The sequence below is a fragment of the Sinocyclocheilus grahami genome, unplaced genomic scaffold, assembly GCF_001515645.1.
Source record: "Sinocyclocheilus grahami isolate Dianchi unplaced genomic scaffold, SAMN03320097.WGS_v1.1 scaffold347.1, whole genome shotgun sequence".
Taxonomy (NCBI): Eukaryota; Metazoa; Chordata; class Actinopteri; order Cypriniformes; family Cyprinidae; genus Sinocyclocheilus; species Sinocyclocheilus grahami.
Window position 1 is genome coordinate 237856 of NW_015505526.1, and position 13088 is coordinate 250943.

Consider the following 13088-nt stretch of genomic DNA (forward strand, 5'->3'; position numbering starts at 1 on the left):
AAGTGTCGCATCACCGAGATTTTTGGTGGTGTAAACAATTTATTCTGAAGCAATATTTTCATCAGTTTTCTGTCAGCTTTTACATACTTAAATCTGCATGTTTTTAATATTTACCACAGGATGTAATTTACCTTTATAAAGGTCAATATTTTTTTTAACCTTATTAAATGTATGCGTCATCTTTCAAGTGAAATTCTTACAATTGATCAAGAAATTTAATACACTACAGGGCTGTTACCAATCAAATTAAATTACAAAATTACAACAGCAATAAATAATGTTATGGGATTAATGTTGTAAATTAAATTTTGAACATACAAATAAGAAATGTTGGGGAAAAATGCATACTTTTAAGCATGAGACTAAACCGCCAGTAGGTGGCGGTAAGTCACTTATTCATTCAACCGATTCCTTCAAACCTCTGAATCATTCAGTAACAAAAACGCCGGGTGTGGCTTGGAGAATGTGTGCAATAGTTCTGTTCTGATCTTTGTTTGGAACCATTTTCGTTGATGAAATAGAACAAAACAGTGAATTGTGTCTAAAAATGTAAGTAACTTCATATACTTTACTACTTGTATGTTGAACTAAAATCAATGTAACATTTGCAATCGTGAAAATATTCAGCAAAATAGATCCCTTATGGTATGTTACTTGACTATATCATGCTATAAATAAACTAAACATTTAGCATTTTTACCTCAGTATGTTTGTTCTGTGAGTTTCTTTATGTGTGCCGTACTCTCATTTGATTTGATTTCTCCATGAAAGTCTCTCACAGACAGGCAGCATAGAAATACACTATCAATTATCAATCGCTGTTTAAGCTGAATGTGATAAAATCAGAAGAATCATTCGCGCGTTTTGATGTGTGATTATATTTTGTCACTTAAGTTTTAATCAGGCTATTAGTCCTGTCGGGCAAGTACAATTCTCGAGCCATTTTTCAGTAAACTTGCATTAACCCATTTAAAGTAGGTCGGAGGCTGGTCAGCGAGCTGCTGTTCGACTGTATTCTGTAACCGCAATTCTCTCTGATGACGCGGTAACTACTCTCTGATGACTACGGTAACTTTTGTCATCTTCTGATTGGTCAACTTCAGACAAATCGCCAAATCGTCTCGTTCAACCGCACATACGCCACGAATTTAAACCGACAGCATCCGATTTTTTTTTTTTACATGTTTGAAAATTATCGGGAGGACGGGAGGTGCTCGTAACGTCTCGGATCGGCCCGTAATTCTTCTCACACGGTACGAGCCACGACCATGCGAGCATCTGCGATTATCTCCCGAGAGAAAAAAATAGCCTGCGAGCTTGTACGACAGCAAAAATCGCACCGTGTACACCCACCTTTAGCGAGCCAAGCGACAGAAAGATAGAGATGGCGGATAAAAAACAAAAGAGGAAAATGGATCAGTCGTCCTGGTCCCTTTGCAGAAAAACAGCCCCAAAGCATGATGTTTCCACCCCCATGCTTCACAGTAGGTATGGTGTTCTTTGGATGCAACTCAGCATTCTTTCTCCTCAAGTTGAGTTTTTACCAAAAAGTTCTATTTTGGTTTCATCTGACCATATGACATTCTCCCAATTCTCTTCTGGATCATCCAAATGCTCTCTAGCAAACTTCAGACGGGCCTGGACATGTACTGGCTTAAGCAGGGGGACACGTCTGGCACTGCAGGATTTGAGTCCCTGGCGGCGCAGTGTGTTACTGATGGTAGCCTTTGTTACTTTGGTCCCAGCTCTCTGCAGGTCATTCACTAGGTCCCCCCGTGTGGTTGTGGGATTTTTGCTCACAGTTCTTGTGATCATTTTGACCCCACGGGGTGAGATCTTGTGTGGAGCCCCAGATCGAGGGAGATTATCAGTGGTCTTGTATGTCTTCCATTTTCTAATAATTGCTCCCACAGTTGATTTCTTCACACCAAGCTGCTTACCTATTGCAGATTCAGTCTTCCCAGCCTGGTGCAGGTCTACAATTTTGTTTCTGGTGTCCTTTGAGAGCTCTTTGGTCTTGGCCATGGTGGAGTTTGGAGTGTGACTGTTTGAGGTTTTGGACAGGTGTCTTTTATACTGATAATGAGTTCAAACAGATGCCATTAATACAGGTAATGAGTGGAGGACAGAGGAGCCTCTTAAAGAAGTTGTTACAGGTCTGTGAGAGCCAGAAATCTTGCTTGTTTGTAGGTGACCAAATACTTATTTTCCCGAGGAATTTACCAATTAATTCTTTAACAATCCTACAATGTGATTTTCTGGATTTTTTTTTCTCATTTTGTTTTTCATAGTTGAGGTATACCTATGATGAAAATTACAGGCCTCTCTCATCTTTTTAAGTGGGAGAACTTGCACAATTGGTGGCTGACTAAATACTTTTTTGCCCCACTGTATATATATCTATGGTGTAGACAGCGCCACTGATTATAATGAGTTCTATAGTATTTTGTCGCGCTGCTCGCGTCCGGTGTAGACACGGTGTAACATTGGTTTTGCTTTGTTTCACAGAACTAATTGTTGCGTACATGTGTAGGGCGGAGCTATCAAAATAGGGGCGAGACGCTTTTGGGGTAGGGGCGTGTTTGTTATGGTGATTTCAAATGTCAACATTGGCTACCAGAAATCACTTACCCCACCTTTAATGTTATAAATTGAGATTTACAAGAAATATTTTAACTGCTATTATGTAAAAGGAATACTGCTGTAAAAAAAAGCACCTTATTTGTTTAAAGTGTTTGCAAACCAAATGTTATTGCACTTTTGTTCATATAGCAGTACTTTTAAATGAAAAAAAGTGCACAATACACTACTTTTGAATGCATAATTTAATTTTGTGAATAATGCGATTAATCGCAGACAATCATGCGATTAAAAAAAAAAAAGTAATCGTTGCCCAGCACTAATATAAACATGCATATAAGGGCTGTCAAAATGGCTGAAAAACTAAATTCGAATTTTGTACTTAAATATTATCAAAATTCGAATTATATTCGAATTTAAATTGCATAATTTCAGTTAGGGTGAAGAAAAGGTCAAGGTCAAGGTCAGCAAAATATTACTAATGCACATTTATTCAAAGCATAAGATAACATCTGTGAAAAAAAAGTGCATAATGTTTAAAATAATGTTTATAAACCAATTATAATTAATTAAGTTGCTTAAACAACTATAAACAAAACAGCATCACACAGAGTACATTTTTCATTTGAAAACATGAGATGCAGTGGGATGGGGGGAAAACCCCCTGTCATAAAGTTTCAATATATATTTTAAGTTAAACTTGCATTAATTTGACATGGCTTTCTAAACACGTGGCTCCTTTGTGCGAGATGCGAGTGCAACGGTGATAGATGTCCCTCTAGAAAATGCGCGAAATATGTGTTCTGTGTGAACGGCATGGTTTCAGTTTTGATGTCAACAAGATCTTCTCCGCATTGATGTTCTATTTTTCTGCAATATTTTTAATGAACAACGCAGCAGCACCGCATTTAGTGGCTTCAACTGGATAGGCTAACAAAAACATTATAATGCAACGACACTTACATCGTCATCGCATCTCGTGCGCCACTGATAAGGCTGCCTCCTTAACACACACTTAAACATTTTTACAGCCCTAATACATACATACATACATATATATATATATATATATATATATTACATATACACACACACACACACACACGTGCAAATTGTTAAACATACTTTTTGTATTCATGTTGGTTTTGGTTCTGAAAAACTTGACATGTTTTTAAACTGATATAACTAACAACTTCATTGAAAACATTTTTCTAAGAAATAATAATAAATGATTCTACTTGGTTTTCTTTTTGAAGAACATGATTAATTTAATCATTTTCTGATGCATTCTCATTTTTCATTCTGATAAACTCTTAAAAATATAGGTTCCAGAAGATGATTTTGACAAATATGACAAAAGAACCATTCTAGGTTCCCCAAAGAACCTTTCAGTCAACAATGATTCTTAAAAGAAGAATCTTTTTCCTTTTGTGCAATGGAAAGGTTCTATGAATGTTCTTCGTATAACTAGATGCCAGAACCTTTATTTTTTTTTAAATGTATCAAGATTATGGACTTTGTGCCTCCAAAACACAAAACAGGCTCATTCTAGAAGAGTTGTATTCAAGTCATTGTACTCATGAATTGCGTTTTAATATATTGCATTAATTAACGGAAAGAAAAATATGAAGAACATCAAGGCATTTACCCATGCACAACTGTCTGTCTTCATTGAACTATATGAAATGAAGGTGAAATTCCATCTAACCTGTGAGAAGGTAGGACTGGAGGTGGGTGAGCTTTCTGCCTTGGCATCTTTGACTGTGCTGTTGGACTGAGAGGAAGACCTGGTGACCAGACCAGGACTGAACACATCACCCATAGTGCTTACAGACGGAAGCGTGCTCTGGGCCCTCTCCCACCCTTCCTCTGAGGAGGACACGGGAGCAGGAGGTGTTGGGGTCACACTAATGGCCACAGGGGTCACGCTGATGGGAACGGGGGGAGGAGGGGCATGAGGTTTGGTGATTCTCTGCTGAACCGGCCGTGAGGGAGGCACATACTCGGACTCCCTCGCCCCAGACTCTGACCTCAGGTACGACGGCAAAGGCTTCTCTCCTTTCTCCAGAGACTTGATCTGGCTGGGCGTCAGAGACTGAAACTCAGCCTTCTCGCCCTCTAGCCGCGAGCGTTCGGCGCTGATCTTCCAGAAGGATGACTCGTCAGTGCTGGCAACCGGAGATGATGCTGAATTCCATCTGACTCTGTTGGGAAGGGACGGGCTGAATCACATTTGTTTGCTCTTTGCTAGCAAAATGAATATGTATTTTTTAGCAGAGGTGGCTTACTTACCTTGGTCTCCCAAGAGAAGGGAGCGGAGTGCTCATCTTGCCATGTTAAGTCCTTGAAACAAAAGTGACTGAGATGTTAACAAGCCATAAGATGTGACAATACTCCTTTAATCTGCCATTTCTATTTCATTGAATAGGGATAAAAATACACTAAGCCAGCCTATCACAAAATATAATAAATAATTTAAATTTAAAGATGATGCACAGATTTGTTTAAGAAGTGGTTCATAGATGCATCTTTCATAAACATTAACAATATATAGAATTCTAAGAGATTTGTTTGGAAAGCGCTTATTGATATTTGTTTGGCAAACTTTTTTCTTTTTTATCATCAGTTTACAAGCCAGATCAGCTGTATTGCAAAATTTAAAGCAGAATTTTTAGAAGTGGCACAGATTTATTTAAAATATTTCATAAATATTTAGTAAACCGTTTCATTTATAGCTATTCGTTTAGTAAGCCGTTTAATTTAGAGAAATGTATTTATTGGAGCTTATTTATTTACATTTATTTAGTTGACACATTGGTTTGGTAGCCTGTTTAACTAGATATTCAAAAAGGATTTTAGTAAAGTTTAAATTTGAGACATAATCAACAGATTTGTTTAGTAAACAGTTTAATGTACAGACATTTGAAATATCTGACAATAGCTGTTTACTAAAATGTGAGAGATTAAGTATTGAATTATAAATAGTTGATAGAGAGTGAAGTAAACGGTTTAACAAATAGGACAGAAGTTTAACAAGTGAAGAGATGCAACTTAAATTTGACTATTGTTGAAGATAACACTAATACATATTGAACTTTTTAGCAGCTGGTTTAATAACATTTTTGTTTAGTAAACCATTTTATTTAGACCTACATATTTGGCACATTAACAAATAGGCTAGGCATAATATTATGTAAAGGTAGAAAATCAATTCAATGTAAAGAATAGTAAAAGAAACACGAGTAAAAACATGAATCAGATAGCAGACGGAAGGTTAGCTTTTATTTGTTTACATCATAATGTAATTGTGTTGTTTTTTTATTCCAAATAAAGTAGCTATGTGGTAAAAAATGATATTGATGTATAAGTGACCAACTTATTAAAGCCTGTTTATGAAAGCAAGATAAATGTAAAGGTATTTTAGAGATATCAAAGTTGGAGTGCAATAAAAAATGTAAACCTCCAGCAGAATTAAATATATGATTTGGAAGTATTTGAGTCTGTCCTCGATGACGCCTGCAGCAGATGTAGTGAATATTAGACGCGCATGCGCAGTAGCAGGCCTCGAGTTAATTATTATTTTTTTTATAATTTTGCTCTTTATTTATAATTCTGATATTCAACTCAGTAGAACAGCCCCGCAGTTAAGCAGGGCATCAAAAAATTAGTTTATACTCATTGTGTTCCTCCCCACGGAAATCTTTAGTAAAAGGCGAAAGATTTATACGCTCTGAAGAGAAACATGAGTGTACTAACTATTGAACAGCGCTAGTACGTACTTGAGCGACAGGGACACATTTCACAAGAACGGTGAGAACATGACTGACATCGGTACTGCACTATATTGCAACAGAACGACGTATAACAACGTTAAATGATTATGCTATTTAAACGGCGCAGCAAATAAGAGTGTATGCGTGTACAAAATTAAAAATACCTAAGTGAACTTAACTGTACCCCATTGCATTGTGGGTAAGATAGCTTACTTCCGGATTCGTCTTCACTCTGAAGGAATCTGCTCGCTTTACTGGGCATGGTGGAAAACAAGCTTTACACTTTCAAAGCCTTTAGTAACAACATCAGTCTCTTCACCACTTCTAAGATGTACACTTTGAATTGCTTTGCTTAAACACATCTGCTAAGTGAACTAAAGGAAATGCAAATAAAATACAAATTACACATTTCTTACTATGTGCAATAAGTTGTTGTTTTTTTAGCATGTGTGTTTGGCAGTGTTATTTTTTAGGATTACTGATAAACTACTGTCATTTGATTTGTATTATTTGTTATTTATTTTAATTTTAGTTACATTATGTCTGAATTTATTATGCCTGTATATGTCTTTTATTAAGTTTTTAGTTTGATTTAATTTGAGTTATTTTAATACTTCAACAAACTAAATGGAAATGAAATAATATATATATTGAATTTATAAATGTGTATGTACATATGTATGTGTGTATGGTTGTACATACACATATATGTAGTTGCTTTTTTTGGTGTTTGGCTTAGTGTTATGTTAGAATCATTATTATACTCTTATACCTTTTGTTCTTTAATATTTTGAATAGTTTTTAGCTTAATTTTTTTGTTTTTCATTTAAATTTTGTTGTATGCATTTGTCATTTTTATTTAATCTCTTTTTTATTTTTTAAATGTGTATAGGTAGTATTTATAAAGTTGTAGCTTTTAGTTTTGGATCTGTCTTTAGTTGTTTTAATACTACAATTGATTGCTTCTGTTGTCCTAAGTCGCTTTGGATAAAAGCGTCTAATAAATGACTAAATAACTAAAATACAACAATACAATTTTTTTAAATGCAAAACATTCTAGCCCTTTCTGTCATTGCTGTTAATGCAATAATGTATATATTATAATACAGTAAGACATAATGCACAATTTATACTTGTTACAAAAATGCAAGCATTTAAATATAAATCAGATTCAATAGTTTTTAAGATTAATGCAAAAAAGAATTTAGACTAGTTCTAGAAAGTGCGAGAATATGTAACCCTCAATAGTGGGTTTTACTCTTGAAATATTAACAAATATCTAAATAAAAAAAAAGTTATTTCTCCCCGTCGGGGAATCGAACCCCGGTCTTCCGCGTGACAGGCGGAGATACTGTCCACTATACTAACGAGGAAACAACTGGTAAGCTGAAGCGGGATATGGGAGTTTTATTTTATGGTTGGTTGGAAAGATACTATATAAAAGTCCACTAACGATCAGTTGATTCCTCGTTAGTATAGTGGACAGTATCTCCGCCTGTCACGCGGAAGACCGGGGTTCGATTCCCCGACGGGGAGAAATAACTTTTTTCTTTTATATACATGTGACTTAAGAAATGCCTCTAGTATATATCAATCAATAAATCAATCACGTAATAGTGTAGTTCATAAAGCCGTTGTAGTTTCACAGTAAGTGTATGTTGTACAAAACAAAAATTGTATGAACCTTTTGGTAAACAAATCTATCTCCAATGATCAAAAGTAGAGGTTGAGGAACACTTTTCCAACTCTGACCCCCGACGCATGTGGCAGGGCATGAAACCTCATTAGTGATATATTAAGATAAGTTAAATGGTTTATTAAAAACTACAGCATATTCTAAATTGAATAACAGAACAACATTATCAGCCACATCCCAAACTCACCTTTCGTTTGTTTACTACAGCGACACGTTGTGATGATCTTTAGTATCTTCTAAATTTAGAGTCAAATCCGTAAAAACTGAGACTTACCTCGTCTCTTTCTGTCATACATCACCTGCCACACGTTTTCAGAAATTGCTGAATAACTCGATCCACATTAAAGGACCTTTTTTTTAGGTCTAGTGAAGCCTGTGGCAAATTAGTCTGCACACCGTTTATTCTGTGAAATAAACACAATGTTGTTTTTAAATACAATTGTAAAATGCTTTTTAGAAAGAAAATAAATAAACACAGAAAAGCAGCTATTAGAAAAAGATTTAAGACTATTCTAGAATATAGGCTACAGATATTAAAAACAACAGGCATTCAACATGGCATGCACACCTCCATCAGGCCCCTGCACAGATTTATAAAACATCAACATCAAAATCAGCTCTAATATTTCATATTACACCCTTATAACGGTATAATATTAAGCAGTTTTTGCTTATAAATAAATTGCATACAACAGCAGTTAATAGTATTATGCCCTGAATTAGATTGGAGAGAAGTTCTAAGTGAAATCTTTTGCAGTTCATAATGCTTTTTGAAATAGGTTACACGGCTCCCAATTCTGGCCAGTTGGATGTTTGCCCAGAACAAAAGCACAATTAGTTTTTGCACACTAACTGAACACAGTGGTTCTCCTAAATGAAATCATTTGATTATTTTCCAAGCTCTGTAAAGTTCCAATAAGGAATAAGGCAAAATTCCACACACACACACAAACACACAAAAGTTTTGCTTAAGAAAATAGCGCAAAATAGCTCCACACCTACTACAGTTGTTGATATTTTGAATAAGCTTTTATTTTTATTTTTAATGTTAGTCAAATTTTTTGTTACTTTGTTGTGTGCATTTGACATGCTTATCATTTTTTTATATTACATATATATTTTATATTTATAAGTGTATGTATATTTTTTTAAATATTACTATTTAGTTTTAATTTGGATTTGTTTGCAGTTAGTAGTTTCAGTGTTTTAACTTAAACTTATTCCATTTAGTTTTTTAATTTACAAAAATGGTTTTAATACTTCTAGTTAATGATAGTAACCCTGCTCCACACAGCAAGATACAGTTAGAAAAGTTTGTTTCATCAGTCAGTGTTTTATAATGACCTTTATCATTTTCTCTTTATTGCTGTATTGCATCATGCGCACAAAGCTAACTGTTGAGAATTCAGGGTAATAAATGCTTGAAACAATTCATATGCACTGTAAAAATGGTGGAAATGGCCTGAGTAACGAGCATAATACTTTCCTTGTCCTTGCCTCTCTTCTACAGCAGAGCCGGATCAGTGAGAAGAAACTGCTTCACCCTTCAAGCTGCAGTTCACTGTCTGCAGTTACAAGTGAGGAAAACTCATCTCGCAGGACCGGGGCCAAAGGGCGTGAGGTAAGACATGGGTGGCCGTCCGCAGTCGTGATTCCACTGCTGAAATCGTTTTCCATGCTGCGGCTCTGTGCGCTGGACATGTGGGATGAAAGAGCGTTTGGTAAATGCACCAACCACACAATGTTTAAAGTCTACGCAGGGATGTTTAGATACTTTTGGAAATCAAGTGAAAAGGATGGAAAGTCTGCTATGAGAATTCAGAGCCCTTTAGATAACAGATTAGCTAAACCCGAGTCTCCGGCCAGAAGATCATTGCAAAAATTTTCCCGTTTCTGCATTGGAACCTTTTCAGAAAAGTGCTCAGAGAATAAATGCATCACTTTATGAAGGAATTGTAAGTTAATCTCACAAGCACATGATTGTTGAGGTTTATTTGTGTGCCATTGTTTCTACATTGACCCCTGACCCCTATCATAAGGATGCTGCAGTGCAATTCCTTGATGGATAAAAATCATTTTATACAGGCTAATCCATAGTTATTAGTTATTTTGTCCACATATAAGGAGTTATACATGCACAAATGTGAAGATCGACATGTTTTGGACTCTAGTCCGCCATTATCTATGAACATCTGCTGGCTTATATGACCCAAAACACTGTTTAGTTTAGTTGGCTTCCTGCTCGACTCTCATGCCTGTCTGGGACGATGCTCTGGTCCTCTAGAGGAGTGAGTTAGTGCCAATGTGGTTTGGGTATCCGGCAAGACCACCACCGCCTGTCTACATCATGACCTCCAGTATGTTAAAGCAACACAGGGGAGTGAGCCATTCATGAACACATTCAAGAGAAAACACAAAATAGACACTACCATTCAAAAGTTTGCGGTCAGTAATGTTTTTTGAAAGAAGTCAGCACCAAGGCTGCATTTATTTGTTTAAAAATCCGATAAAAACAGTAATATTATGAAATATTTTTACAATTTAAAATAACTGTTTTCTATGTGGTTAATATTGTTTAATATTGTGGCTTAATTTATTCCTGTGATCAAAGCTGAATTTTCAGCATCATTACTCCAGTCTTCAGTGTCACATGATTCTTCAGAAATCATTCTAATATGCTGATTTGCTGCTCAAGAAACATTTCTTAGTATTATCAATTTTGAAATCAGTTGTGCTGCATCATATCCCATGGTCTGCAGATATGTAATATCTTGATGGGAATATTTGTATCCATTTTATTGCTCATGAAGCAAAAATTGTAAATCAGATCACTTGGAAAACTACTGTCATTTTTATAATAAAGCCAACAGCCAGATTATGGCAGCCTGTGTAAACAATGACACTGTTGGCTTTGTAGAAGGAGAAAAATTTATGAAAAAAATGATAAACTAAACCCATTTCATTATACATTCGCAGTCATGGAGGAAACTTGGAGGACTGCACTTTCCAACTGCTCTGTTCCAAAAATTGTAAATCAGATCACTTGGAAAACTACTGTCATTTTTATAATAAAGCCAACAGCCAAATTATGGCAGCCTGTGTAAACAATGACACTGTTGGCTTTGTAGAAGGAGAAAAAATTTATGAAAAAAATGATAAACTAAACCCATTTCATTATACATTTGCAGTCATGGAGGAAACTTGGAGGACTGCACTTTCCAACTGCTCTGTTGGAGTTTATTTGCAAAAACAGATAACTCTTTTCTCAGATAATTTCTTTTTCTTTTTTCAAAAATCATATTTTTATTATGTTATCATGTATTTATTGTGTTAGTTAGCAGTATTTTTTTTGTTTTTTTTAACCTAATCAAAATAACCCAGCTGCAGTTTGAGCTGAGATACAACAGTTTTAGTTTGTATTATTTTTTTAAACAATATTTTTTATGATTATATTATGATATTTGACATTTCTGCTGATTTCTAGCTGGCAAACATAAAAAATTAGGTTTCATCAAAACCGTTCAAATAATTTGTGATTATTTTGGAATCTTCAGTGAAAACATGTATATTATAAATAAGTAAATGGAACAGAATTTTAAAAAATTTATTTTCTATTATTATTGATTTATTGCAAAGAAAACTCAATGCAATTATGCATATATATATATATATATATATATATATATATATATATAGTGGTGGCCAAAATTATTAGAACACTATTTTCACCAGCAAAAATTTGTTTTAAGTCAGTTATTTCTATCTTTTACTGTAATGTGTCGGAAATATCAGTTTACATTTGCAAACATTCATTTTACAAGGAGTCTGACAGCAGCCAGGACTCCACACAGAGATCTGATCTCATCATCATCCAGTCTGTCTGGAAGGACATGAAGAGACAGAACAAACTGAGACAGACTCAATCCAGAAGAACTGTGGCAACGTCACCAAGATGCTTGGTGTTTGCAAACCAAATGTTATTGCACTTTTGTTCATATAGCAGTACTTTTAAATGAAAAAAGTGCACAATACATTATACTTCTGAATTAATTATTGAATTTTGTGCATAACAATGTGATTAATCGCGATTAAAATCATGAGATTAATCGCGATAAAAAAAAGTAATCGTTGCCCAGCACTAATATATTCAGTATATATATATATATATAGCATATTCATTACAGCTGTCAGTCGATTAAAATTTGCAATCTAATTAATTACATGATGTGGATATTAATTAATCCCGATCATATTGGTAGGGACATGTCCCTAGCGTCAGTCAATCATAAGTCAACTATAATTGTCAATGCGATTATTTAAAAAAATAATTTGGAAAAAAATATTAATTATTAAACATTATACAACTAATTGCATAAATGTGTAATCTATAAATACTTAATTTTAACTTTATTTAATTCAGTATATATATATATATATAGCATATTCATTACAGCTGTCAGTCGATTAAAATTTGCAATCTAATTAATTACATGATGTGGATATTAATTAATCCCGATCATATTGGTAGGGACATGTCCCTAGCGTCAGTCAATCATAAGTCAACTATAATTGTCAATGCGATTATTTAAAAAAAATAATTTGGAAAAAAATATTAATTATTAAACATTATACAACTAATTGCATAAATGTGTAATCTATAAATACTTAATTTTAACTTTATTTAAACATCATATCTATCTATCTATCTATCTATCTATCTGTCTGTCTGTCTTTATTTGAAGAAGGGTGTTCATGACTTGTTTTATATGTGGGCAGATTAAATTAAATGAAATCAGTGAGGGTTTGAATCTGCAGTGAACAGGAATGGGCTTTTGGAAAGCAGCGTGACGTGAAACCGCCTGACTGAGTAGTCTATCAAATGTGGAAACGGTTCTGGCCTACAAGCCCCCAAATGAATGATAGATGTGATATTTTCCCTGCAAACACAAACATCTTCAGTGATTTCAGCTGTTGAGTATACACCCGGGACAAGAAAACCCAGACCACCGTCACAGCCAAATGAGGATTTTCATCTATTT

The 13088-nt window shown here is 34.7% G+C and overlaps 1 protein-coding gene and 2 non-coding genes across 3 annotated transcripts in view; 1 reads left to right on the forward strand and 2 right to left on the reverse strand.

The window, feature by feature from the left end:
- LOC107548425 (uncharacterized protein C1orf198 homolog) overlaps positions 1 to 5043 on the reverse strand; it is an 18533-nt gene extending 13490 nt beyond the window's left edge. The window contains exons 1-2 of the mRNA XM_016229090.1: positions 4873 to 5043; positions 4289 to 4784 (exon numbers count right to left, since the gene is read on the reverse strand). Coding sequence (XP_016084576.1) covers positions 4289 to 4784; positions 4873 to 4907 — 531 coding nt within the window. The 5' untranslated portion in view covers positions 4908 to 5043. The remainder of the gene's footprint in view (positions 1 to 4288; positions 4785 to 4872) is intronic.
- Positions 5044 to 7654: 2611 nt separating this feature from the next.
- Positions 7655 to 7726, reverse strand: trnad-guc (transfer RNA aspartic acid (anticodon GUC)). Its single transcript has one exon. It is a non-coding gene; the product is annotated as a tRNA-Asp (tRNA).
- A 91-nt stretch (positions 7727 to 7817) lies between these two features.
- Positions 7818 to 7889, forward strand: trnad-guc (transfer RNA aspartic acid (anticodon GUC)). The gene has a single exon. It is a non-coding gene; the product is annotated as a tRNA-Asp (tRNA).
- The last annotated feature ends 5199 nt before the right edge of the window (positions 7890 to 13088 follow it).